Raw genomic sequence first — 26,785 nt, 5'->3', positions numbered from 1 at the left:
GCGGGAAGAGGAGCCCCGGGCCCCCGGGGGCTTTGGGGCGCTCCGAGCACCGAGCCCGGCAGCCGGGGAAAGGCTGTGCGGCACCGGCGTGACCTGGCCCCCGGCCCAGGAGCCGCCGACGGGACGCGGTGCTGCCGGGGTCTTTTTGCGGGGCAGGAGAGGGGCTCTGCGGGGTGGGGACCCCCAGCGCTCAGCGTTTGGGCCGGGACTCGCAAGCCGTGTTCGCGCCTTCCCCGGAGGAGCCCGGCGGCGAGCCCCGCTACCCGCCCCGGCAGCGCTGCGGCCCCGGCGGCTGGAAACTCCCCCAGCGCCGGGCTCCGGCGGGAGGGCACGGCCGGGCTGCGGGGGGCCGGGGCCGGGAGACCCGCGGGGGAGCAACCCGGTGCCCGCCGGCGGGCGAGCGGGCGGGCGGAGGACGCGTCCCGGGGAGGGCGTGCTCCCGGCGGAGGATGTGGGCCGGGGGGGCGGAGGGGTGCGCGGTGAGGGGTGGAGAAGTTATAAATCAGCGGGGCTGGGGCTGGCTGGTAATTGATGTCCGCGGGAGGTGAAGCTGGCAGGGCGGCTCGCAGCGGACACTCCCTTTCCGCGGGCCGGGGCGGGCGGGGAGGGCTCGGGGGCTGCTGGATGCGGATCCCGCGCCGCGCTGCGCCGTTATCTCCGCCACCGCGGGAGGAGCCCGGGACCGAGGAGAGCCCGTCGGAGCCCAGCCGGCGCCTCTGCCTCTGCCTCGCCGCCGTCGGCAGGGGAAGAGCCCTGCGCTCCCGCGGGCAGGACCATGCCCCGCCAGCTGCTCTCAGGGACCGTGCTGCTGGGAGCCGCCCTCCTGCTCGCAGGTAAGGGTCGGCAGGGACCCGCTGCCCCATCCAGCCCCCGCTCTGCGCCGGGCTCTCCGCGACCTGCCCCCAGCGATGCGCCTCCTCGGCGGCGCCTCCCGTGCCCCTGCCCGGCCCCGCCGCTCCCCGCTCGTCGGCCGGTGCCACCTGCCTCCCCGCCGCCCCTCTCCCCTGGGCAGGGCCGGGGGAAGCGATCCCCGCTTTTCAGAGAGTCGCGAAACGCCGCATGCCGAGCGGTCGGTAGCCTCCGGATCCCCGGCGGTGCGGCCCGGGAGCAGCGCCCCGGGGGTGCCGGCGGTGCGGAGCCGGGTGCCTCCCCGCTCCGGGCACGGCGGCGGTGCCGGCGGGGAGGCGAGTCTTTCCCGGGCACGGGGGACCGCCGTGCCGGGAGATGTCCGAGCCGGTGCATCACGGAAAGAAAGCACGTCTTGGCTGCAGGGCAGGCTTCTTCCCTCCCCGCTTTGTTTCCAAGTGTCAGCCTCTCCCAGTTCTGCCCGTGAAGCTGAAAAGGTGCCCGTTTCCTTCGCAGAAATCCAGGTCCTGCTGCCTCCCGCCCGGGCAGGACGGCCGAGCACCGGTCGGGGCTGCCTGCGGGGGGTGGCGGCGCGGGTACCCGGCGTGGGGCTCTCTGGAGAGTGGGATGGAGCTGCTCTCCGGCGCCTGCATCCCGCGATGCCGCGTGTGCCGGGATGGATCAGTGCAAAGATTTGCTTTTCTTAATCGAGTTTTATTTTACTTTGAGAGAGGACCCGTCCCTGTTGGGCCGGAGCTCCGCCGTGGGGAGCGCGTCCCTGCGTTGCGTTGCCGGTCAGCTGGGAGCAGGGGTGCGTGGGGGCCGGTCCCGGGCCGGTCCCGCGTGGGCTCAGCGCACCGCAGCCCCGCCGACCTGTGGGGCTGCCCCGCGGGGCGGATCGGCGGCCCCGCAGCCCTTCCGCGCTCGGCCTCCCCGTGTCCCCCACGGGGCTCCCAGGTGCGCGGCCGCGGGCAGCTTCCACGCAGCATCGCCGGGCCTGGCGGCCGGCTGGCAGCGGGAGCAAATCCCGGGTGGAGGAAGGAAAAAAACGAGCTCCCCTCGGGGGCGGGCGCCGAGGCCAGCGGCCGAGCAGCGCGGCGTTCCTGCGGCTAGCGGTGCGGCCGCCCGACTCGCCACGCTGCCCCGCGCAAGTGGCCAAGGTCTCGCTCTGCTCCGCGCCCTGAGCCCGCGGGAGCGGCCCCGGCGCCGTGCCCGGGCGCTGCCCGTGCCGCCCCCCGAGGCTGCCCGGGAGGAGGGCTGGCGGGGCCGCTCCGACGAGACGTTTTCCTGCTCGGGAAGTGCTGATTCATCAATTTTGATATAGATATATAGGTATTCTTTTTTTTTTCCCTTTCTTTTCCCCAGGAAAGTGCTAATTTCCCCACATTATTTGTCTCTGCCAAGGAGGTTCTCATGCCCAGGATGAAATAGGCACAGGCATGGGACACCCATCCTGGATACAGGAAATGTGGGTTCAAATCCTTGCCAGGCTTCCTTCACAGCTTGAGCTTGAACTTCGGCGTCCTGCTCCCACATGGGCTCCTGCAGTGACCAGCTATGCTAGGGGACTGGCTTCCTCTTTCCTGTCGGAAAGGTTTTCCATTGTGCAAACCGTGGCAAACCCACCGCCCAGGGAGAAGGTGGACCCAGGGGCTGCAAGAGACCCTGGTTCACCTTCCTGTTCCAGGGACTGCCAGGGACATGTGCACCCTAGACCAATTCCAATGGGAAAAGCTTGGCTTGTTTATGGGAAAACCTGCTGCTCTGGGTGCTGGGGACGTACATCCCGGCATCGGCTCAGGTGCGGTAGGCACCGGAAAGATGCTTCTCTGTAGTTTGGCTGAGTGCCTTTGCAACTGTTTTTCTGGAAACTCATATTCCCCCTTAAATGTACAAGAGATTGTGCTACAAATCAGAATTTAGACTTTTTCAAACTCTGATTTTGTTCCATTTTCTTTTTTTTGGAAAGAAAATCATCCTTGCACAGCTTTGTTTGGACATCCCAGATAGGTTGATCATGCTTCTTCTGGGTCAGTGGTAAAACTCTCCATACTTGGATTTGCACAGAGAGTTTCAAAGTTATTGGTGAAGTGGTGGGATGTTTTGTACCATGCATCTTTCTATGCTTTTCTTCCCATTTCACCCTCCTTCACTGCCTGTTTACCTAAAACTCTTTTACTCAGGCTGTCCAGCACTTCAAGTTTCAAGTGTTCATGATGAAACTCGATTCATCACTGCCATGTGGTCCACTCTTGTAATTCAGTCTCTGTGGATGTCTGCTGAGCTTCCATTTACTGACAGGTACTAGAGGAGATTTACAGAAATAGTCAGTGGCTCAGGAGTTACTACGGAGAGCTTCTTCAGAAAGGGACAGGAGGAGGTCTTTTAGCTTGTATATGTCTATTTAATAATTTAAATTTCCCCAAAGCAACATGCAAGCTACAAGCCATTTGAAAAATGAGGTTAAAGAAATTATGTTTCTTTGACATGTAAGTGTTGGGCACTTCAGCTCTCTTGTATTTCTATGCACATGCATATTTTGGCTATTGTGGGAAAGAACAAGATTTTTGTCTGTGTTTTGCATAGTACTTGCATATGTTTCCTTTATAGTTTGTGTATATTTATTCCAGAAATTATATTGCAAATATTTATGCTAAAGATGATTATATACATAATGGTCAACATGAAAATTTTGGTGCCTTACTCAGGTTTGATCTCCCAGTCCTAGACTTTGTGTGACAATAATTTTAATTGATGGCATTTGGGAATGTGAAGGGCTGGGTTTAAACCCTGAAAAGATCAGATTCTGCAGCCTGGATCAAGGACTATGTGGCCACGTTTCCAGAAACACAGGCAGATAATTTGGCTTTATTTCCAGCTGTCCACACAGAAGCAATACCTCACAATTAGCTAGAAGGTAAAGAGACTCTTACAGTCTTATCTGTGAACAGCACTATATGAATCTCAGTTATTCCAGTTGGAACTAGATCATCAAAATCCCCAGCGAATGATGGACTTTTCAATTTCATGGTCAGCTGGCAAAAATGAAGGAAGAAATTCCAGGTCAAATCTAATCAGGGCTGAGGTTAATTTCTTGCAATAACTAACCTGACTTCTCAGAAAGTGCTGTTCGGATGGAGGTTCATACATTAAGGTTTCAGTTTGGTTTGAGTACTCGGCTCAAACAGCTGCGCAGACACACAGCTACAGTGGTCTCATTTGGGATTAGGGCTGGAGACTTTAGGAGTCCAGAAAAACTGGGTTTCCCACTTCTGGATCTTCATGAAAACTAGGCTCCCTTAAAAATTCCAGATTACATTCACATAAGGCAAAAGAGTTAAACCCCGCTGTATAACACAGGTTTTTTTAAAAATGTATACATGGGGTTTAAGTATCAAACATTGGCATTGCTAAAGAAAATCATTTACATCACTTACTGATGTTTTACCAGACAGGTGTTTTGCTCATATGCTCTACACAAAGCTAGATTTCATTCTCTTACAGCTGGTATAGATCTGGAGCAATTCCTTTGGGCTAGGCTAGCATCTTCTAGATTTACGGTTCATGCTGGAGGAAACCAGGACTTGGCCTGTGCCCTAGTAAAGAGCTTCTTATCCAGAAGCACCTGATACATTTAAAACCCTAAAAATTTGCCATTGGGGAGATTTGAGAATTTTTTTGGTGCTGGTGGTTTTTTTTTTTTTTTTTTACATGTGAACAATAACAAACAAGCTGAGTCTATTTTTTGTCAGATGCTTCAAAGACTGAAACCAGTAGCCCTTCACACTGTGTGGGTGTATAGGACAAAAGGAAATTGTCCAGATTTTCAGGACAGTTGCTGAGTCCTTATACTTTAATGTGGTTTGGAAACTTCAAGCACAATGTTTATCGGCTTGGTAGTTTTCACGTCCGACTGAGATTGGGAAAGGAAGAAGCTCAGCAGATGAGGGTTAAGGTTCGGCGTTTCAGAAGTCTGTGGCCAGTGGGGCTGTGGTGGGGCTTTATCAGCAAAATTGTTCCTTTGAGTCCTCCAAAGTTAGGGGTTGGGACTTCCTGCTGCAGCCCCAGGGGGAATGGAAAGCGAGACTGCTGCAAGAGTAGCTTTGCCGTGAAGCGTAGGATGCCCAACCACAGCCACCTCTGCCCTTGGAGGCAAGTCTCTCCTATTGGTGTGAGACCTTCAAGAAGCGAACTGCTCCTTCCACAGACATGCTTTATCTTTAGATCTCACTTTCCCCCAGCAGTCCCTCTATCCCTCTATCAGTATTTCTAAGAACGTGTGGAAACGTTTCTGTGTATATTTGAGCATGAATTCCACGCATGGACAGTACCAGGCTCTTCTCTCTTTGACCTTGTGATGCATCCTTACTACACATATTCCAGCAACTGAAAAAAAAACCTCTCCCAAGCATTCCCAGCTGGGAATGGCCTTGACTTCTTAATCCACCATGTGGGAACCGCTCATCCTAAAATTGGTCCAACGATTGTCAGGAAGGTGCCCGCACAGTTTTCTCCTATCAAGATGCAGAAGTGCAGTTTCATTCCCCCACGGTTTGAGGTCAGCACTGCATAAATCCTGTTGGTTAAAAGAAAAAGGTATGCTGCAAGCAGCAGTTTGAAAAGTGAAAATACAGGCATTAGTGCTCTCTCCAAAGCCAAGTGTGGCACCATATCATGCCTTTTGTGACTGGCAGAATGAGGTCATACTGGAACTAAGCAAAGCAATAAGAGATTGAGAAATACAAGGGTGTGGGGAAAGAGATTTGAAACTATACATTTCAGAGGTACTTTTGTCTGCAACTTAAGTCTTGAGCCTTTGAGATGTATGGAGCAACTTGGACTGGGAGTGTGGATGACTCTTTCTTCTCTATTAAGTCATGTTTGGTATTTGGGGTTTTTTTTTGGTGGCACGGTGGGTGGAAATGTACGAGCCTAAAGATGAAGAGGAGGATGATTTTGCTCGTGACGCATCTGTATTATTCAATACCATTATAGATGCTTGTGAAACGGTTAACTAATTTATTCATCATCTTTCCCAGACTTCTGTTTGGTTTGTGTTAATGGAGAAGCAAAAGGTTCACGTTCATGATGACCTGATTTTACTCTCTGTTGTTTTTCCATCAAATCAAATTTTCAGTACCAAAATCAACTTGGCCATATCTACAATGTTAAGTCACCCCTGCAACATATTTAGAGCACAACCCAGTGTGAAGGGATTGACACTGGTTGCTGTTTGCACGATTCCAATACTTTTCTAGACGGTGGGGCTACTCTTCCAACATTCACTGACACATGGCACTAAGCACTCCTAAATGCGATCCCTTTTAAGTCATATTCCCTCTTCTGGAGCTACAGCCTTGAAACAAGGTGGTCTTTGCTGTTAGAGCAGCTGAAGGGTGGGGAAGTGGTTGGAAGGAAGCTGCTTGTAGGACTTCAGTGGATTGAAGATGCTGTGGCAATGCGGTGACATTATTTCCACGCCATGCCTGGAAGTGGGGGCTGAGCGGGCAGGGCACGGCGGCCCTCGCAGAGCTGGAGATGCCTGAGCAGATGTCTCTGCTCCTCGGAAGTTCCCTCGGGAAGCCCATGCTCTGGGAACAGGACCCCCTGCTTAGTGCGTGGGGAGCGGCGAGGGATGAGTGTGAGGGCGTTTCATGAGAGGAATTTCACAATTTCACATAGTTCGCTTAAGCGTCCTTCCTGTGGGATTCTTCCCTGCCACGGAGCAGAGGAATCTGCCCCTTTTGTTCCCATTGTCGTTCCTCTGTGGAAAAACCTCTCATCAGGATCACCATGGACTAATGTTAACAGAAGCGTGAGAGTTGCCATCCTGGATCAGACAAGGGCTCTATTTAGCTCCGTGTCATGTCTCCGTCGGTGTCCAAAATCTGATCTTCAGGGGAGGTTCAAGGAACCTTGCAGGAAGAGGTTATCTGATAAAATTCTGCAGAGAGGAAATTTTTTTGTAGTATGATCTAAAATCCACTATTATTTACTAAGAAACCGTGGGATTGAGGGTCAAGGAAACTAAAATTAGTGTCTGCCAAAATTTAGGTGTTGTCTATGTTTATGGCAAATGGATATAACACAGTGGGATTAAATTACATTATATTGTATAATACAGAGAATTTTATTCTTCTGTTGTGCTGGTAGCATTTGGGGTGAAAACCTACCTTTCTTTGTTTCATCCAGTGTTTTAATTAACGTTTGTCCTAATCTATTTTATAAGTATTAATGTTTATAATTTCCCAATGTAAAGTGGGCCATAGGCAAGTTTGCCAGAAGCTTTCTGCATGTGCACCTACTGTAGACTTTGTGGTTTAGATGTCATTTAACTGCAGAATGGATTCAGCCTCCTGAGCCATTGCAAAGGAGTTCTCTCTGCAGACTGTTCTGGTTTTCACCTCTCAAGTTCAAATGGTTGTGTCGCATTAGTTATTTTCCCCTGTTTTGAACCCAGGGCTTTTGCTTATAGCTCTGTTTTATAGGTTAAAGTAGAGTGGATGGAAAGTCAGGTCCCAACTTTGTCTTTTTTATTTTTCTTGGAGCGTTACAGGACAGTTCAGCCGTAATGATGCAGCATCGGAAATTATAACCGGCAGCCTTCAGCAAAGTGGAAATCCTGCAACTTTGCTTTACGTTTTCTTTTATTTAGCTCCTAATTTATTTCTGTGTGCACAGCTTAATGAACAGTACATCCCCAAATGGATTTGATAGGCCTGTGTTGCTGGCTGAGCTGGCAGGTTTCTGGCAGGTAGGCAGTTTGTCTGCTTAGACATCTATAAGAAATAGTCTTCCAATTTAATCCTATTATATTGCTTAATTTGTCCAGACAGGGAATCTGTAACAAAACCTAAGCATTGGGTTGGTAAATAAATTGAATTTGGTCAAGAAAATTTGCCCCCTTAGTAATTCCTATATAGGAATTTTAAATTATTTTTGAGTCCGTTTTTAATGTACATGCTTTGTCTTTGATACCATATCAATACTTCCCTACTATGCTAGTTAATAGGATAAACTTTCCTCAAAAAATATCAAACTGATGATTATGCGCTGGGATCTGTCATGGTGGAATTAGAGCAGAGGCACAGTGGTTGCTGACACGTGTCAGTAAGCGACAGAGTAGATCTGGCTCACAGACGTAGTATGGGTAGGGCTACCTACACTCCTGTAAGCAGCACAGGCTTAATCTTCTGTGGAGGTGTGAAACCATACCCCTGGGTGAATGCCAGTGGCTGATCACACGGCATCGCTTTTGGGTGGGCAGATGATGGAGTCACAACCGCCTTTCATCTGCAATGGCCTTGAGCAGGTTCTCCCTGGCAGGGCCAGGCCAGGCACATAGAGGTGGAGGGGTATGTACGTGAGCCAGCCAGACCTATGCCAAATGTGGCTGTGAAAGTATCACTACAGCCTAACTCTGCAGTAACCAGTCCTTACTGAGAACAGCCTCAGCAGACCGGTTTTTTAAGCTGGGTATTCACTTTGTTGGAGAGAAGACCAGACTAAGGTGGACACAACCATGATATTGCTCTTGCTTTTCTCAATGCACACCATATATTTGTGCGTTTTGTCTCCTTGGTGTGGTTTACCAAAGTGACGATCCCATGAAGGTTCATAATGGAGGTGTTTTAGACTGTACATTTGGATTGCCATTTTCAATTCCATATGCTCAATGGGGAATAAAAAGTTTGTGATTATGGCTGATTTTAATTCTTCTCTGTAATTGCTTTCTCCTTACATAGCTAATGAAATTAGTACCTTTGGCAGGCTAAATGTTGGCAAAGGTGCTCTTGTCAGATGCTAAGTTTCTAGACTTATTAAAATTGGATGGATAAAAGAGGAAACTAAGATTTTTTTTTTTTTTTTTTTTTTTCCTCCCAGGTTCTTTGAATGTTAAATTTTGAAATTTATTTTTAAATGGCATTAGATAAAGTGCCTGTGCCGATGCTCAAAGTCCCCTGATGACTTTAGGGCAGACAGAACACAGTGTTCTGACAAGCTGGTGAAGCTAGTGCCTTCAAGCAGGTATTGCCTGGGCACAGCGCACTGAACTGCATGGCTTTGGCTGTCTCTGTGGCTTTCCAGCTGCCTGGGTGTGGTGGGAAATGGTAATACTTCCAATTGGTAGTAACTGGAGCCAGATTTATTTCAAATAACCAACTGTGATGTCAGGTTGTTAAACTTCTAGATCTGAATTTTCAAATGAACAAACCCCTCCCTGCTCTTTAATAAAATGGTTTTACCGCAGGCTTCTGCAAGCATAGCCTTACTTAGCTAGGGCAAATACTGGCAAAATATTTGGCAATTATTGGGGAAATACATATTTGTCTACATTTACAGCTATTGACCATATTGGCCTGATAATTTGTACTGCTCAGAAGTGTTAACGAAGTGCTACCAGAATTGTACTTGCTCTATTTTTAGCTACCGGGTGTTTTGCTTTGCCTCTATAGCATCTATCTTCTATCAGTGTGTATACACATCTAGGGACAGCAAAAGCATACAGGTAGTAAATAAACTCTTATCGCTTGCTCTGAGATCCAGAACTGAGAGGGGAAGGACACACTTGCTCAAATAATAGACATACAGATCTTTCTGTGCCTGTGGAGACTTTTCCTGGGTGGTAGCATATCTATTTGCCCTGCTGACTGATTTTTAATTCCAGGGCATGGAGTCAGGGTCAAGGCATTTTAGTCTGCCCAGGACTCTTCTAATCTACTGTGATAAACCTTAGGTTGTTCAGACTCTATTACGATGCTGTATCATACAGCAGCCCAGCTTTCTCATCCATTAACCTATCCATTTTCTTGGCTGACTGTTATGTCCTAATGGTACTTTAAATTCTTAAATTATTAATCTGAGATTAATCGGATTTAAGCATTTGATCCAGAAATCACTGGGCATGTGTTGCAGAACATCAGACTGGGTAATTAGAATGTCCCTTCTGGACCTGGAAGGGACAAATCAATGAATTTATTATTTTTATGCATCAATGTGTACTCCATAAGTAAATAGCTTCCAACAATTTTCTTGATCTTGAAAGCAAATGAGAACACATTTCACTCACGACAGAGGCATGTGCGAGTGATAGATCTGTTGAGGAGTGAGACAGCTTGAACTGTGTTTTCTGTCCTGAGTGTGTTTCTGTTTGTCGGCCATGTACCAGCACACACGGTGCCTCTCTCTGCACAAGAGCAAACAGGAAACAGGGACAAAGCTACCTTAGAGTCCAAGAACCTATGTCTTTTAACCCTCGCAAGTCCCCCTTGCAAGGGCCCTTAGTTGCCCTGCAAAATTCTGCTTCAACAGAAATAGTGGTTACATTTTGCTGCTTCAGATCATGAGCTTGCTCATCGAGACAATTGTCAATGTCAGCTTGGGACATAGGCATACCTCCTTGCTACCTCACAGATAAGCTTAGTTTCTCTTCTGCGGACTTTAGGTAGGATGTTTGGATTTGCTTCAGCAAAGCAGTATGAAATTAGGTGTATGAAGGGCTGTGCTGTTTCCTTTAGGATGGGGACCTAGGTGGCATCTGAAAGACCTGGAGATACTGCTTTGAACCTCAGAGTGGCTCGTGGTTTGGCACTGTAGGTCTTTCTTGGAGGCTGTTTCTAAGTACAGGCAGTGGAGATGGTGCTTTTACCTCTGGGTGCAGGAACCAGACTGCACTGCCTGTTTTGCCTGTGCCTGAGCACTAGAAACCCAGGCAACATCGATGAAAGGCTGAGAGAGTTGAGGTTATTCAGCCTGGAGAAGAGAAGGCTCCGGGGAGACCTTGTTGCAGCCTTTCAGTACTTAAAGGGGGCTTATAAGAAAGATGGGGACAAACTTTTTAGCAGGGCCTGTTGCAATAGGACAAGGGGTAACGGTTTTAAACAAAAAGAGGGTAGATTTAGACTAGATATAAGGAAGAAATTTTTTACAATGAGGGTGGTGAAATGCAGGAACAGGTTGCCCAGAGAGGTGGTAGGTGCCCCATCCCTGAAAACATTCAAGGTCAGGTTGGATGGGGCTCTGAGCAACCTGACCTGGTTGAAGATGTCCCTGCTCATTGCAAGGGGGGTTGGACTAGATGACCTTTAAAGGTCCCTTCCAACCCAAACCATTCTATGATTCTATGATTTTATGATTCTATGAAATAGGGGCTAGTGCTGCCATGGAAGGGGAAGAGTAGCTTCTTCCAGTAGCAGTTCTTCCCAGCCACCAGCAGTCACAGAAGTGGAAAGCTTCATTAACCAGAGTGATCCCTTCTCCCTCTAGCCCTGTGGCAGGACCAGGTCAGATTTTTGCCCTTCAGGCAAGAAAAAAAAAAATTTTTTTTTCCAATTGCCACTCAAATTTTGAGACAATTCTGCCTAGAATTTTTCTTGTCTTATAAATGCAAGTATTGATGCTGATGAGAATCTCAGTGTTGAATAAACTGGGAGGACCTGTCGATCAATATTTCTCCTTATGGTCAGATGTAAATCAAAACTCTTCAGAGTTGACCACAAGTTCCTTTCTCTCTCTCTTTTTTTAAAAATAGGGTGATTTGGTGTAATGATGTAATTTGAATTATTATGGATAGGTACAACTGTTTGACCAAAAAAAAGTTATATTTACTCACAGAATGGCCTGAAGTACCTTTAGAAGAGTTGGTAATACAATAGCTTGCCAAGAAGAGCTCTGAAATATACACAGATTTCCTTACAAAATTGAATAAAATAATAAAATAAAATGGAATAAAGCTGTATGCCCCATATGAGGTTAGCTGGTGGCCATGTTCTGGTTAAGGTGCTGCAGGTCAGAGTCAGCTCATTTTCACTGGAGATGCACTGAAGGCCAACACAGTGGGTACTACCATGCTCCTAAGCATTCCGGCCGGATTCTGCAATTGCTTATTGGTTGCACACATGTGGGTATTCCCATTCCCTTCAGTGGGGTGACTCATAAGGAAGTGCTCATAAGCAAGAGTAAAGTCCTGCGCTGCATTTGAACTGAATGTCCCGTGTTTTAAGGCACACAGAGAGGTGAAGACCCTATTAAGAAATCACATGTGCTCTCTTTCCAGTTCAGGAGTGTCCTCCACAAAATACATTTTTGCTGAATGTGTTTGAATCAGGAGGAAATGATATTTGATGGTAAAAACCACAAAGGGTCAGTTATGTTTAACAAGCCTTAAAACATGTGCAAATCCAACAATGACTGAAACAATTACTTCATGATGGATAACTTTATTGCCTACAGATGGCACTTTAAACCCAGAAGGTCAGATCCTTTGTATACACTGAAGTTGCAAAGATAAACTGGTCGTTCTTCTTAACCTCTCATTGTGCAGGTGAAAAAAGATTAGTCAGGATGTTCAGGATGACTGGAGTGCTTGGAAGACAGTCACTCAGCCTCAAATTATGGAAAAGATGTTAAAACTAAAAGGCCACCAAACCTGTTAACGTTAAGGAAATTTCTAATAACTTCTAATATAGGTTTGGGTTTTTTTTTTTCCAACTAAGCTAGCTTTTGGATTTACTTGCTTCAGCCACAGGTAGCAGAAATTTACAGTGTATAAAAGGAAATTTAAAAAGCTGGAAAAATCAGAATGGGGATAATAATCTAGAACGCGATCCCAATTTTAAGTTCAGTAGATCTATCCTTTTAAGAGAAATTGAGGTTTAGCTAGAATCGGTGGAAGTTTGATTGTGTGTGCATGGTTACCCAGAGGTCTGTAGAACTAAACTCACACATCATATTTGAAAAATATATGCATGTTCATTTATTTTATCTTTTTTTTTTTTTTTTTTTTTTTAATTACTTGTCATCGGTGTCTAGTCCTGCGAAGAGCAGGGAGTTGGACTCGGTGATCCTTATGGGTCCCTTCCAACTTGAGATATTCTATGAAATTTTTGTTTACTTCATTTAGGAAGAGCATCGCCTTTTTTGCAAGGCAGAAAATAATTGAAGAAAGTTTATTCTTCTGTTCCTTTGCAAATTACAGATTGTACCCTCTGCTTTCTTAAAAAAATTTTTTTTCTCTTTCCCTTATTTTAGACAGAATGGCTAACTTCTGCAATCTAAACTAATGTTTGCTCATTAATTAAGCAACCCTGTTGACTGACTTTCATATGTATCTAATAAGCCTTCCGAAACAAATAGAATATGCCAAAAAAAATCGCCCCTTTCCCTGTGGGAGGAGATTCCTCAGTTATCAGGATTAATTAGTTCTCTTGTTGTCACATGAAAAGAAGTTGCACCCCCCAATGTAGGTCAGTGTGAGGGTAGGCTGCTGATGGTCGCTTAGTGACAGGCACAATGATAAGTGAACATGTCCTGTTGAGCCATGACCCTTCAGAAAAGACAGTGTCAAGTAAAATGCCCAGAGAAGGTACATAGAAGGCATAATCTGCTTCTAAATATTGACAGTCGGAATTTCCCTGCTATTCTCCTTCCTTTTTCTTTTCTGGTAAACATGTCAAACTCTATTGCATTTGTGCTCTGCATCAGTTTTGAAGCATTTAAAAATGTAAGGAAGCTAATGACCCATGAATAGATAGGATGTCAAATAAAGCTATTTTTCTTCAAGACTTAGCATCTTGCTGGTAAAAGCATTGTCTTGCATACTTGCAAAAGCAACAATATTGGCTAGAAATAGGATCTTTTACTTCAGCTTTTTGTGAGTAAAAAAATGAATGAATATATAACAAATCTGATATATCATGCCAAATACATTGATGTTAGGTCTTGAATATTAATATGATTAACCACTGGAGCTAAGTGTCTAAAATGTACTTGAAATCAATGATGAAACTCTGGCTTATATCAATGGGAACAAAGTTAGACAAACATTAAGCACTCCTTAAGATCCCACCCACAATATTTACAAATACTGCAGTGTCTTTTACGTAATATGTGTAAAAGGGCAAAAGCTTGAATATGTATCCAGTATATCTGGGTTTCTTTTTTGCCTGCAGGATGGGGTGAAAAGATCTGGGTTGTTTTTTTTCTTTTTTTTTTTTTTTTTCATTTGATTTTAATAACTCTGAGGCACATCTTCTGACATACAGACTTCCAGGCTGTCTTGTTTTGTACGCTTGATTTAAGATAGATCTTGAGATTTTCATGTGGATGTCTTTTCTTATATGCCTGTAGAGCTACCAAGAGAAAAGTTTGTAACAACATTTCTCATGTTTTCTTCTCCTTCACCTTTGGCAGACTTCAAAAACAACAGCAGCCCACATTCCCAGGGCTGGTCTCCTGGTCATGGCATGGGTCAAGCATGGGCATGGTGCTGCATGGCTGGCTTTGCTCCTGGGCAGGGTGCCAGTGCCGGTGCTGGTGCTGAGCAAAGCCGAGCATTCAGCACCACAGTCATGACCAGGCACTGCAGACTTGCTTTCCTGCCTTGCTCTCAGCGCCTGTCACTCACATGGATTTTCCACCTTTCCATCAGTTTTACACTGGAAGCAACCTATGTGTTGCTCTTTAGCAACTGGGTTGAGTGTTGCAACTGTAGTGGCTGGGCTTTGATCCCGATGGGTTCTTCTGGCAGACCATTACTGACATTTTTTTTGTTCATATTGAACTCTTTGTAAACACTATTGCGTGCTTTCAGCTTTTCTAGAGCCCGAAATAAGGAGCAGTTCAGGGAAGCTTGAGGCCAGGTTCTCCGCTGAAGTAAGGAACAACATTCATAAAGCTGGATATAAATGCCACCTTCTTGGGAGAGCATCTGAGCCTCCAATTCTGGGATGACAAGAGGAATACGAATGAAATGCAGGAACATGGTGGTTTCATGAAACTGTCAGATTGTTTAGTTGGAGGACATTGACAAACCCTCTCAACCAAAGTGCTGCTCTTCACAGAAGCTGCCTGAACTCTTGGAACATCTTATCTCAAATTCTCAGTGTTTAGCTTCAGGGACATTATTTCAGAACTGCAAAAGAGTAGACTCATAGATTGTAAGCATCTATGGGAGACTATCCCATAAAAGCACAGCGTGCTGTTTGGCAGACCCAGCATTTCAGAGTTGAGATCCTTAAATGGTAGGTGAGAAAAATGTATGTTTGCAAGATATGACATCATAACAAATTGCTTCTTCAAAGATTTGCTGCATCTTTTTTCTCCCCTCTTAACATTTCTAGTTAGAAGTATGATTATCTAGAGAAATCACAGAGGAAGTCTGTGTATTTGTACAGTATCACCATTCAAATTTCTGGTAATATTTGTGGTGCAGTTCAGAGGACCTCTTTATTTTGAAAACTTGTTATACCCTTGCTTGAAGCCTGTTTAAGTGAGCTATAATTTAGTTTATGTCTATGTTTAAGTGTACGATTTAAATCTTCTTTTGAATAGGGATGGTTGTTAGTATATACAGGAAAACTACTGGAGCCACAGCTTAAATAAGATGTACAGGGCTAAAAAGAAAAATGCAGATCAATGTAACTAACTTAGATGCCAAAGATATTAGTTAAAAGTTAGTTAACCCTTGCACTGTACATGTCCTATGTTGTTAAGGAAGAGAAACAGGTCTCTGAAGACCTCTAGCAAACAGTTTTGAATACCTAATGCACTATTTGCTTCTTTTCATGGATTGTGCTAGGTGGTCCCAGAAGGTGATTTAGGTCTCTTGTTTCCACTGACGTTATAAGGAATTAGTTGAAAATACTTACTGACAAATGGACCACATCTGGCTCCTTAAAAAAGACCCCAAAAACCAGCAGATGAGAGCAACGCCTCTTTACCTTATGTACAAAATCCTTGTACTCTTAGCGTTGCTCTCCAAAAGTGGAGACTTGGCTTCAAGGCCCTGCTCAGACTGAAGGAGTTCGAGTCCACATCTCAGAACAAAGTTTTGCCATTCAGCCTCTAATCTGAGGCTACACCTGCTGCCAGGTGAAAACTTCTGAATTTGGAGCAGTCATTGACTTTGGAGGGTTTATACAGCCAAAATTTAGTCACCAATCTCAGTCAGAGTTGATGTCCAAAAGTTCCTTCTATAGTTAATGAAAGAGGGAGGCCTTTCCAGTGGGTGATCCATAGCAGCCAAATAAGATTCACCTATTTCTACTATTTTTGGTGCATACAGCTGTTCATATATGCCTGTGGCAGGGACCTCTTGGAAGGGCTTAAAATAGCTAAACTGAAACTGTACTTGGCTGCGTTCTAGTGGAAAATCCGCATTACCCTTGTTTACGTGATGCTGCTTCTCTCATATGTTGACAAAGAAATACTTCCTCTTTGGAGTAAAGTGATCTGGGGTACTCTCTGCTCTTCTCTCACAACACTGAAGTCTTCATAAATTGCACTTGGGTCCAGATTTAGACTTAAACTGGTTTTCAACTTTAACTGTTTCAAAATATTTGCTTGTTATGTTCCTAGCTTCTGGAACAGTTTGCTGTCAGTGCGAGGGCAGTGGGATGGATCAAGGACTGTTTCTTCCCTAAGGCATGCATTTCTGTCCGCTTGCCATGAAAGCTTTTGTGGCCGTAGCCTGTTATGGGGCAAAGATAAAACATCCAAATGAGAGGGAAGGTCCGATGTTCCTCTAGTCTTCTGACTGTGGGGCTTTTTCATGGACTTCCTAAAAATTGCCTTCGCGTGGCCTGTCAGAAGTCTGCCTGGATGTTTTCAAGTGTCCTAAGCCACCTCATGTTATACTGACACCCAGGGTTTCACCCATACCAGAACGATCTGGCCATGACTGAGGCCATGTTGGCATGATTGCTTTCTCAATAAGCAGCAAATCTGGTCTAGAGAGTGGCTTGAACTTGTTCTCAAAATTTATTGTAGAGCTGTCCAGTTACCTTTTGACACCACTTCACTGGTAGGAAGCCTGCAGCTTGTGAGGGACCGTAGGTTACGGTACTGTGACCTTCAGTCAGGAAGGGAAGATCCTTAATCCTCTTTCACTCCTTCCAGAGCAGTTCCAGCTTTGCAGCAAGTTGTTTGAGTGAGAGTTCAGTATCATAGAGGTCAATATGTGGCTCTTGCCATGGAAGGGGCCGACTTTTGCCCTTCCCATTTAAGGGGCTGCCATGGTGGTGTTTCCTAAGGAAATGCAGCCAGTGGTGCTTGAGGGCATGCTTCCTTGAGTAGATGTGTAGCTGCAAGGTCCTGAACTTTCTTCATGGTACACTCAGTGAACCATCCGAGAGCAAAGTCATTGACCAAAACTTGCATAGTTTTCATTTCTGCTTTCTTTCCTGAATAATTCTCGTGGAAGATTATGTGAGTCCTGAGTCAGGACAGCAGGATTATGCTCAGAACAAAAGAGTATGTGCCGTAAGGGAGACATCCCCTTTTCTTTGCTTTCCTCTTCCAGCATAACATCATAAATGTGAGTGGACCGGGAACAGAATGGTTTGTCATTGTTAATGGCTTTTTTTCTTTGTTTTTTCTAGGATCTAGTTCAGGATCAAAATTAAAAGTTCCTGAGCTGAGCATAGATGGCACACAGCACGTTGTTCAAGCAGGCCAGACTTTAAATCTCACCTGCAGGTAACCAGCTGAGTTGGATTCTGATAATTTGGCTGGGAGTTCATACACCTGACACTTTCTTTTTTTGTAACTGAAATTAGAAAAAATGAAACCTTAGGTTGTGGGGAAAGGTGGGGAGTGAACTTCAATGGCAATTGTTTAATAGTTCTTTGTTGTTTCTGTTGTTGTTTTTGGAAAACAAGATAAAAGAGAATGCCAGAAATAGCCTGATATAATAAAAAAGAAAGCTTGGGAACTGGAGCTATATAATTGCAGCCCAACATAATTGTTTCTGCTTCCTTATCTGTATTTGCAGGGGGGAAATGGTTCATTCATGGTCTTTGCCTGAAACTCTAAGTAAGGATAGCAAAAGGCTGAAAGTAATTAAATATGCCTGTGGAAGGAATGGGAAGCAGTCCTGCAGCAGTCTGACCTTGAGCAGAACTCAAGCAAGTGACACTGGAAACTATAGCTGCAAATACCCAACAAGTCCAGCGAAAAAGAAGAAGGAATCTACAGTCTATGTATTTATTAACGGTAAGATTACATTTTTTAACACTTCTTGATACTTTCACTTCAATACAGCAAAATGGATAAATAAGGCAATTCAGCTGTGGCTAAATAAAGGCTTTTGAATGAAATTTTCAGCCTTGCAAAATGTCATGATAATTTACCACTTATTGTGTAAAATCTGCTTTCTCAGAACTTGCAAATACAAATGCTAGTGTTTTATCTGTTATGAGAAAAATGAAGAAAGAAAAAGACCCAATCCAAGCAGTGTACTAGAGTAAATAGAACTCCACATGGAAGTAGACTAGAAGCGAATCTGTGAAATGGGTATCAAAGAAATCATATCTTACAAAATTGGATGATGACTGATGAAAACCATATATCCGGTACAATGTCCACTTTAACCTGTCTGTGTAAGATTATAGATTTCTAGGCAGCTGAAGGATGCCAAAGCTGTCTATCCAGATCACTGAAGTATCTCATGCTGTAGAAAATTACTATTTACACGTTAAGTCACATTCAAAAATGTACTCTGTAGTCCACGTTACACAGATTGTAAAAATCTAGAATAAATGGAATCAAACTAAACACAGAATTGTGTTCAGTAGACAAGTATTGTGTAATGTATGGGAAATGCTGGAATTAGGTCAGTTAGGCTATAACAGAAATTGCTTTCTGATCCTGTTTTCTTCCAGGATATTAATCAGGCACTTCTCAGAACAGCTGAATTCAATAGACACAATAATAAAAGAAGAAATTATAAACACTTTAGGGATTTAATTTAATTTTATATTTTATTTTTTCTTGATTTTTATGGAATAAAATTAATAGATTACTATAAGGTATCAGGGTTCACAGATTTTGAAAGCCTGTATTACAGAGAATGTGCAACTGGAACTTTTCCAAATTATGTGTCTGCTGCTTCTAACGAGTCCACATCAGAGTGAATTAGCCTTTGTTTTCATTTTGTGACACAAAGAGTGGGACTGGTGCTATGAAAAAGCAGAATGAAGTGGACCTCTCGCTACAGTGATAGAAAACAAGATATCTCCCCCCATTATTGAGTTGCTTTATTGAGAATTATTGAATAATTCATGCTGTTCATCCTGCTTTCCTTCATCTGAAATATACCGCAGAGTGTTTTGTTTTTCTCACCCAACTATTTTCATATAATTCACTGGATATCCAACTACAGATGCATCTGCAGAAGCATAACCAAACTAGGTTATTCATTTAGTGACCAACATTTCCTGCTGCCTAGGAAAACTTACAATTTTCTTGGATGACCTTTACAAGTTTCCCATCATGGCACCTTCTTTTTGAAGCTCCCACCTTGGATGTCATCTCAATCTGAGATCTACCCACAATCCTCTCCATTCGCCACATGAGAAGAGCAAGGATGGTTGTGACTCTGACCGAGAACCTCTCTGCTAAACCCACTTTATGATATAAGAGATTCCTTTATGTTCTCTTGGTCTCTTTCCTGTTTGAAGTGTTATTTTTTCTGGATCCTGAATTTTTACAAATGGAAGACACAACCAATCTTTCTAACTCTTCACTGCTTCCTGAGTTGTACGTAGCTTGCTTGCATCTGAAAGAGATCTTCAATTAGATGTATGTGAACCAAGGTTATCTGTCTAGTTCACATGATGATGGAAGAGAAACATATCATTGGATAAATGGGTTTTGGATAGCCCCTCCCCAATAATCACGTAAGGAAGATTGCCGGAGTGTCTCAGTTTTGTTGATTTTTCAAGGACATTCAGCCACCGAATGTTGATGTCACTGTTGAAGATAGGTAGGAGGAGAAATGTAATCTAATCCTTACTTGCCAAAAAACAGTAAAATGTTTGAGGGACAAAGCTGTATCAAGCTTAGACCTCTTTGGCATCTTAATTTTCTGAATTTGACAATGCTTTTGATTGAAAACCAATTTCTTAACACGTAAGTGTTGACTGTATCCTAGTAAGCACATGTGAGAGTTAGGGCAAACTACTGATAACAAGGGAAGCTGCAAGGTAACTGCCCATTTAATGCCTTTTGTAAGTGTCACTCTGCCCTAAGGTGGGAAAAGGTATATTAGTCCTCCAAAACTTTACAATTTCAGGAAGAATTGTTGAGTAGGTTAGAAAGAAACAAGATACCGAGTACCAAAACTCGCCCTTTCTGATCAGCGTAGCGTTAGCATTTGGAAAGAAAATACTTAAGGAATATCTTAATATGTCATTGTTTCTGTGAACATGCATGAAATTCAATGATGTGGCTCAAGTAGGGGTGAAATGGGGATAACAAAATCCTCTGTGAAGACTACCTTTCTTGAGTTTAGATTTTTTTTTTTAAATTAATTTGTGGGTACTTAGGAAATAAACATTTGTAAAATTTGGGTCCCTCCTAGTTTTGTATTGTTTCCTGTGGCAGGACGTTGTGTCAGTCCACTTCCCATATTAGCTCCATGTGGATCACCGAGGTGCCTGTTTCCCATGTCTTAGCATGCTGCAGATGAGAACAAATAGTTGCTATTTACAAACACAGAATGCGAATCAGGAAAGTTGATATCGTTTGTACAGGAAGTCATCACTTATTGTTTTAAAAATGTTATTCATTTCCGTAATTAGAGTGATACTGAATATGAACTGGATTTAAAAAAGAAACAAAACCCAAACCTATAAACTTGGTAAGTCCTTTGGTTCAGTAATGAGTGTATGCTATAGCAGAAGATGAGCTTCTATAGACAAAAACAAGATGCAAGACAATGAGGAGGAGACTGCAAATCCCACATGCCCCAGGATGACTCTAAGCATTTCTGAAGTCGTCTGGGTGATCAAGAACAGGCAGGCTGGTGACATTTCTTTGAGGAGCTAGTCCTGACACCACCCTTCGTTCAGCTGGAGAGGTCACTACTGAGTTGCACAGGGGAGTGAGTGTGCAGTGTGTGCCGCAGCAACTCTTGACCACACACAGCTCAGGAATTGAGACGTCAAGCAAGGGAAATGAATTCTCTTAAGAGCCTTGGACTTTGCTCTAAGAAAACTGATGGCCTGACTTCCACCACGAGCCATGGGAAAAATCTGATATGAAGCAAAGCCTCTTTGCCAATTTCTCCACTGTCTTGGACCAAAAGCTGCTCTGATCTTTGTTTTGTTATGCAACTGCAGCCTAGTAGTAAAATGGAAAGACTTGTAATGAACACTCACTGCGTACATTGAAGTAAGGCATGGGGAATTTTCTGCTTGAAAAGAGATAACTATGCAATAAAGGCATTTAAGAAACACCAAATTATCAGCAGGCTGTTTTGAAACCTAAGTTAGATTTCCCTGGGGACAGTGCTAAAGGCATTTCTTTCTGCCTGCCTTTCTTCTGGTATCTCCAAGACACTCTTTTCCAGTTGCTGGAGCTCATTCGCTTTCTTCAAAAATGTGCAGTTCTCTTCATTCTCTGCTTTCATCATCTTTTGCCTTTTTTCAATTGTTCCCATGGTATGACAGAGGAAAAGCATGTAAGTTCAATTACATTGATATATCAAGGTTAGATTTTTGCAAGAATTTAAATAAACTTTGCTTCAAGTTGAAGAGTTGCTATTTCCTGTGATGAAGGTAGCTTTCAGCTATTAATATCCAAAAGTAATGTCTTAATTCTACTGCAAGAGAGAATTTTTCTCTAAGTGAAGTTGTACTTGGCTTTAGTGTATTAGCCCATTTCTTAGTCAAAGTTCTCCCTCTCCTTGTCTCTCCTCGCACTCCTACTGTGCATGTCTTCTGCCCGCATGCTTTTCCTTGCAAAGTGAGACATGTGCTGGTACTTCAATCAAGCGCCATTCAAAATATTCTGTTTTAAAATCAGACCTCTAGGCTAAGTCAGTTGTCTATTCTTGTGTACTTAAAAGAGAGAAAAAAAAAAGGACGTTCTGGTAAGTATTTCTCATCACTGACTTTACAAGGAATCTGGAGAACAACCTTAGAATAGATGTCTCGCTTTGAGATGATTTAAGTCAGGTGAGACAAATGAGAGCTGGGTAACTAAAGGTACAAGTCCTGAGGGTACTTGTACTCACCAATGCCTGGAATGTCAAAGGTGTCCACTAGTTTTGGATACTTGGCTTGAGGTTTGTCTCAGGTCAGACAGTCCAGAATGAAGGGCTTTAGCATTAGTGAATGGTTCAAAATGTAAGCCTTTGAAGTGCCAAAACATCTGGGGTTTTGAGTGCATTTTCAAACTCTAGAGTTGTATTGTGCAAGTGCTGAGTGTATGGCATCTCCTTGGGAGGCCCACTTGTTGACAGATAGCTGGATCCAGCCCCAGAACTGACATGGATTTAATATTTAGCTTGAATAGATTGACTCCTGTAACCCTAAAGGTACTATGTTGCAGAACAGGGAGGGCATCAAAAGAGTTCCCCAAATGGGTCTCTTAAGATCAGAAGCATCAAAGTCAAAATAGTTCAACAGGTGAAAAAAGCAGTAAGACAAAACACCCTGAAAGCTAACAGAAAGGGAGATTTTCTTCTTCTTTTTCCTTTTTCTTCTTATTCAGAAAGAATGTACTGACAGAAGAACTTGCTGAGGCCTGGGAAACTCTTCCTCCCTTGTGCCTTTTCTCTGTCTTTGCTTTTGGCACAGTTTTAACGTATGAGCCATACGGTTTTGGCTTACACTGTCCGGGTGAATAATATGATACCACTTTTGCTATGAAAAGGAAACTAGTTGAAATTAAACTATGCTACAGCTGTATCAAGTATGTGGACACATTTTTAGTGTCTAATGAGGTTCCTGTTACAAAACAGAGCCCTCTAGGACTTGCTGACGTCAATCACCTATAATTGCCGTGCTTTTGTCATTGTGTGTACATGGACTTCACATTATAGTACACTGTGGTGAGCGGAGCATGTGTGGATGCCTTGGCAGCATCAAAGGCCATGCACTAAGCCCTCCGAGGTCCTTCTTCCTCACCAGGGCTTACAGCTGCTACTGAAACAGAAATACATTTCCAAGATGAACCATCATGAAGGAGGAATACATCTGAAAAAGTGTTCCTAATGTCCATTAGCCTTTCTAGAGGTCACTTTCTGAACATAGTAATTGCTCTAGCATGGATTTCCTGGCTAATGTGGGTAAGAATATTTTTCCTTAAGAGTTTTAACCGTGTTTTATGTGTTATGGACCTACGTCGATGATAGCATAGTATAACTAGCCCCAAAGGAAAACAAACAAACCCTGCCTAAAAATCACTGTACAATTATGCTAGCAATGCTTTTTGTCTGAATGTGCTCCAAATATAAAGTATTCCCCTCCTTTTTCTTTCTTTTTTTTTTTTTTTTTGTTTTTCCCCTGGACTTCTGTGATTATTAATTTATATCTCAAGTCTTCCTTCAAGGTTTAGAAATCATTTGAAGAGTACTATTTTACAGGCTAAGAAGAGGCAAGAGTGGAAAATCCCTTCTTGCAGATAAGTGTTGTGCTTCCAGACATATAAAATGGGATTTTTTTTTTCTTAAGGAGCATAGACACCTACATGCGAGCAGGTTGAATAGGTGCCTTTCCTAGGGCGTGATTCATCTCATCATAAAACACATGTCTAAAACAGGTCAGATGAGTCCCATGGCAGAATTCCCCCTTTCTCCCCAGTGACAACACTAATGGTTTGGCTACCTAGCTCAGTGAGAAATGCCTGTATTTTAGATGTGCAGGTGAGATGAGAGCCACTCTTGATGTGCAAGGTTCTCCTCTAATTACTGCTAAACAGCCCTACTAATTTAGCTGGGATAAATAAACTTAGTTAGGGTCAATCCCTACAATGGAAAGGGGAATTTGGTAATTGGCTCATGAACTTTTATGAAGTTTGCATATCTGTACATTAGTAAAGACTTTGGTCCTCTTCACGTGCACGAGGGAAAAGGGTGTTATGTCAATGTGAGGAAACTGTTTTGGCTCTTTTAGCCTGAAAAAAATCTTAATGATGAGCCAAGTGTAAGTAGGTATTTTGGAAGAACTTCTGAGGACAAACTTTCAGAGATTACAAGGAGCTCAGACCTTCCTGCAGAGACTTTTCTTCTTGCAAATGTATGTGTAAGTACTCTGACTTACATAGCTCAGATTATTTAAAACAAAACAAACCCAAGAACAGTAGCTGAAGCTTGTGGAAATAAAGAATCTCTCCATCTTTTCTGAATTTGGCATTTCAGTGTTGGCTAATTTAGTTGTTTGTGCAAACCCCATAAATAGCCTAGACAGGTTACTGATACCAGACATAATATTGCTTGTGTTAAGTCTCTTATCAAGTTTGTATCTGGCTGCCAACCAGCTTAATAAAAAGCTGCTATTTATGTTCCTTAACTATATAGCAAGTGACCTTCATAGATTTCGTGATTTCATGAATGCTCTTTGTGGTTTCATGTTGATTGTAACTGAGAGATATTGCAAGGAACACAGTCAAACCAGCACACAGTCATTAATTCAAGGCACAATTTAAAAATACACTAAACTGACTTTTAAAGTAACCTTTAGCATATGCAGATCTTCTGGCTGTCCATCTTTCATTTTGCTACCCTTGCAGGCAGCTCTGAAGCAAAAAAAAAAAAAAAACAAACCCCAAACAAACAAAAATTCAAAGAACAAGGTCAACCCTCTTAGATCTTCTATTCCAAATCCAGATGGAGCTGAATGTGTAACTTGGATGTGGTCTTCAAGATAGGTCACTCCATGATGTTCCTTTTATGTCTAGTGCTTTCTGGACATAAAAGTGAGTGAAGCTGGCCCAGAAGACCACTGGTGGGAGGTTAGATCATCCCAGATGCGCTGCCAGCCAGCTGTTCAGGGAAGGATGGCATCTATCTCCCCTTAGGAAGGAATTGGGAGGAAATGTAGCAGGAGCCACTGGCAATAGCTAGGGCTATGATAGGAGGAAAAGAGGAAAAAAGAAGCAAGGAGTGCTTTTATTTGGGGGACAGAAGGATTCCACGTCATTGGCATACCCTGCCAATGTGGCATGACCCGCCTTGGTGCTGCTGTGGCTTTGGTTTTGCCTGATCCAGGTTGGTAGAGCCTGCACCAGATTCTGGTCTTGAGGCACCGAGAGTATCCCCTTATGGCCATTAAGACGGAAGGAGAATAAAATCAAAGGGAATCAGGAAAAGCCTCCACACTCATTATGAAAACAAAACTGTGCTAGGAAACATGATGCGTATTTCTTTTAATCAAAAGCAGGAAGACATTTGGAGCACTTGGGGCCATCAATTGCCCTCCGACTCATGGCGGAAGTCCCCGGTGATGTCAATGGGAGCTCTGCACGCGAATAGCGGGGGCATGGAGACGCCTTGGTGTACCACTGCAGGGAGTGTACCAAGAAAGGCTGTGACTGAGCTTTAAAGCCTACTGAGAGCAGGCAGGGCATCAGTTGACTTTTACAGAGCCCTTCATTGACTTCTCCAGGCGCAAACGTGCATTTCCATTGAGGAAGAAAAAAAAAAAAAGCCAAGCGTGGTGTTTTGTGCTTGTTTCCTGTCCCTGCCTTCAGATGGGCAGGAATCCTGCGAGGTCTGAGCCGCACAGCCCCCACTGCCTCGATATTGGCATCAGTCAGTGGTGACACTGTGTCTGCAGGCAGCACCGGTAGTCCCTAGAACAGCTCTTCCTCACACTTGTAATGATCTGGAGATTATGATACAGGAAACTACTTTGCAAAGCTTGCTGGTTTTGGGCTGGAGCTCTTAATTTTGTGACAAAGACGAATGAGTCTTTGGGGAGTAGTAAATCCGTTTGTCTGGTGATGTTAAGGGGCAGGTGACCTCTTCTGTGGCTGCAGCCCCTGAAAAACAAAAAAGGTTCTTTTCACCATGCTACAAACAGGTTCATTCTTGGTCTTTCCTTGAATCATATTGCAGAGGAAACGTCAGCCTAACAAGTCCTTAGGGTATTTTTTTATTACATATGCATCCTCTATTACTCATAAGTTCCTCTTGCAATCTCGGTGGACATTTAACACCTATTATTAAATAAAACATTGTGGCGGTCTTTAATTTCAGAAAGTTTGTGTAACAGTTTCATTAAACCTCTTTAGGAAAACTTTTTTTGTATCCTGGGGTACATTTGAGATACTGTACCTTAGGATTCCCCCCAGTATAAATTCAAGTAGAATTTGCTTCTCTTCCTGTTTGATGTCTCAAACAAAAATATTACTGCATATAATAAGAAAAGAAGATCCTAAGGGCAGAACAGTTCTATGACACTGGGAAGCGCAGATCATACTTTTGAAAGAGAAGCAAAAGTAATGCATTTGAAGAACTACTTGAGTGAACATACGTCAACATGCAGAAGTCTGGGACCAGAACACTTTAGGAAAGTATTGCAATTTAAGGTTTTATAAAGGGTCAGTTGTTGCTAGCTTTACTCATTTCTTTTCCAAGAAAGATTTCCGTTGCTGTCTGTAAGATTTTTGACTGAGTGAAAATAATAGGATTTCCCTGAAAAAACATTAGAGCAGTAGATAAGCCCAGAATTAAGATCTGAATGTCCCACTTTTAACAGTTAAAAGCCAAACCTTATGTGAATGTTGAGGTAGTCTGTTTGCACTGGGAGTCAAACCGAACCTTCAGATTTGAACACCTGCAAAGAAGATTTGGAGCCCGAGCCTGTGGCTTGAGCCCCTCTTTGTTAAGTGGTCCAAACAATAGCAGCAGCAATGTTCCCTGTTCCCAGCGCAAGCTATTTATGACAATGCCCTTTGTTAAAGGGATTGTTCAAGGGACGGTAAATTACTCTGCCAAGCTTTAGTTATTGAGTCGAAGGGAATGAATGTTTTCCTGGCATTTTCATTTACCTTCTCACTTACAAAAGAGACATATAGGTATTGTGATAGTGGGAAGGAGAAGAATAATTAACTCTCACTAGTCCGTATTCTCAGGTTTGAAAATACGGCTGGATGATCACAGTAGATTCTTTCTCCTGGTGAAGTCAACATGATTTTTTTCCATAAATTTCCT

General features: G+C 43.7%; 1 protein-coding gene across 1 annotated transcript in view; it reads left to right on the top strand.

Annotated features, from left to right (window-relative positions):
• Positions 1–600: 600 nt before the first annotated feature.
• FLT1 (fms related receptor tyrosine kinase 1) overlaps positions 601–26,785 on the top strand; it is a 113,509-nt gene continuing 87,324 nt past the window's right edge. Inside the window, exons 1-3 of the mRNA XM_082304329.1 lie at positions 601–833; positions 17,226–17,322; positions 17,618–17,838. Coding sequence (XP_082160455.1) covers positions 776–833; positions 17,226–17,322; positions 17,618–17,838 — 376 coding nt within the window. The 5' untranslated portion in view covers positions 601–775. The remainder of the gene's footprint in view (positions 834–17,225; positions 17,323–17,617; positions 17,839–26,785) is intronic.

The sequence above is a fragment of the Platalea leucorodia genome, assembly GCF_965183815.1.
Source record: "Platalea leucorodia genome assembly, chromosome: 2".
NCBI lineage: Eukaryota > Metazoa > Chordata > Aves > Pelecaniformes > Threskiornithidae > Platalea > Platalea leucorodia.
This window is presented reverse-complemented; position numbering and strand designations above follow the sequence as displayed.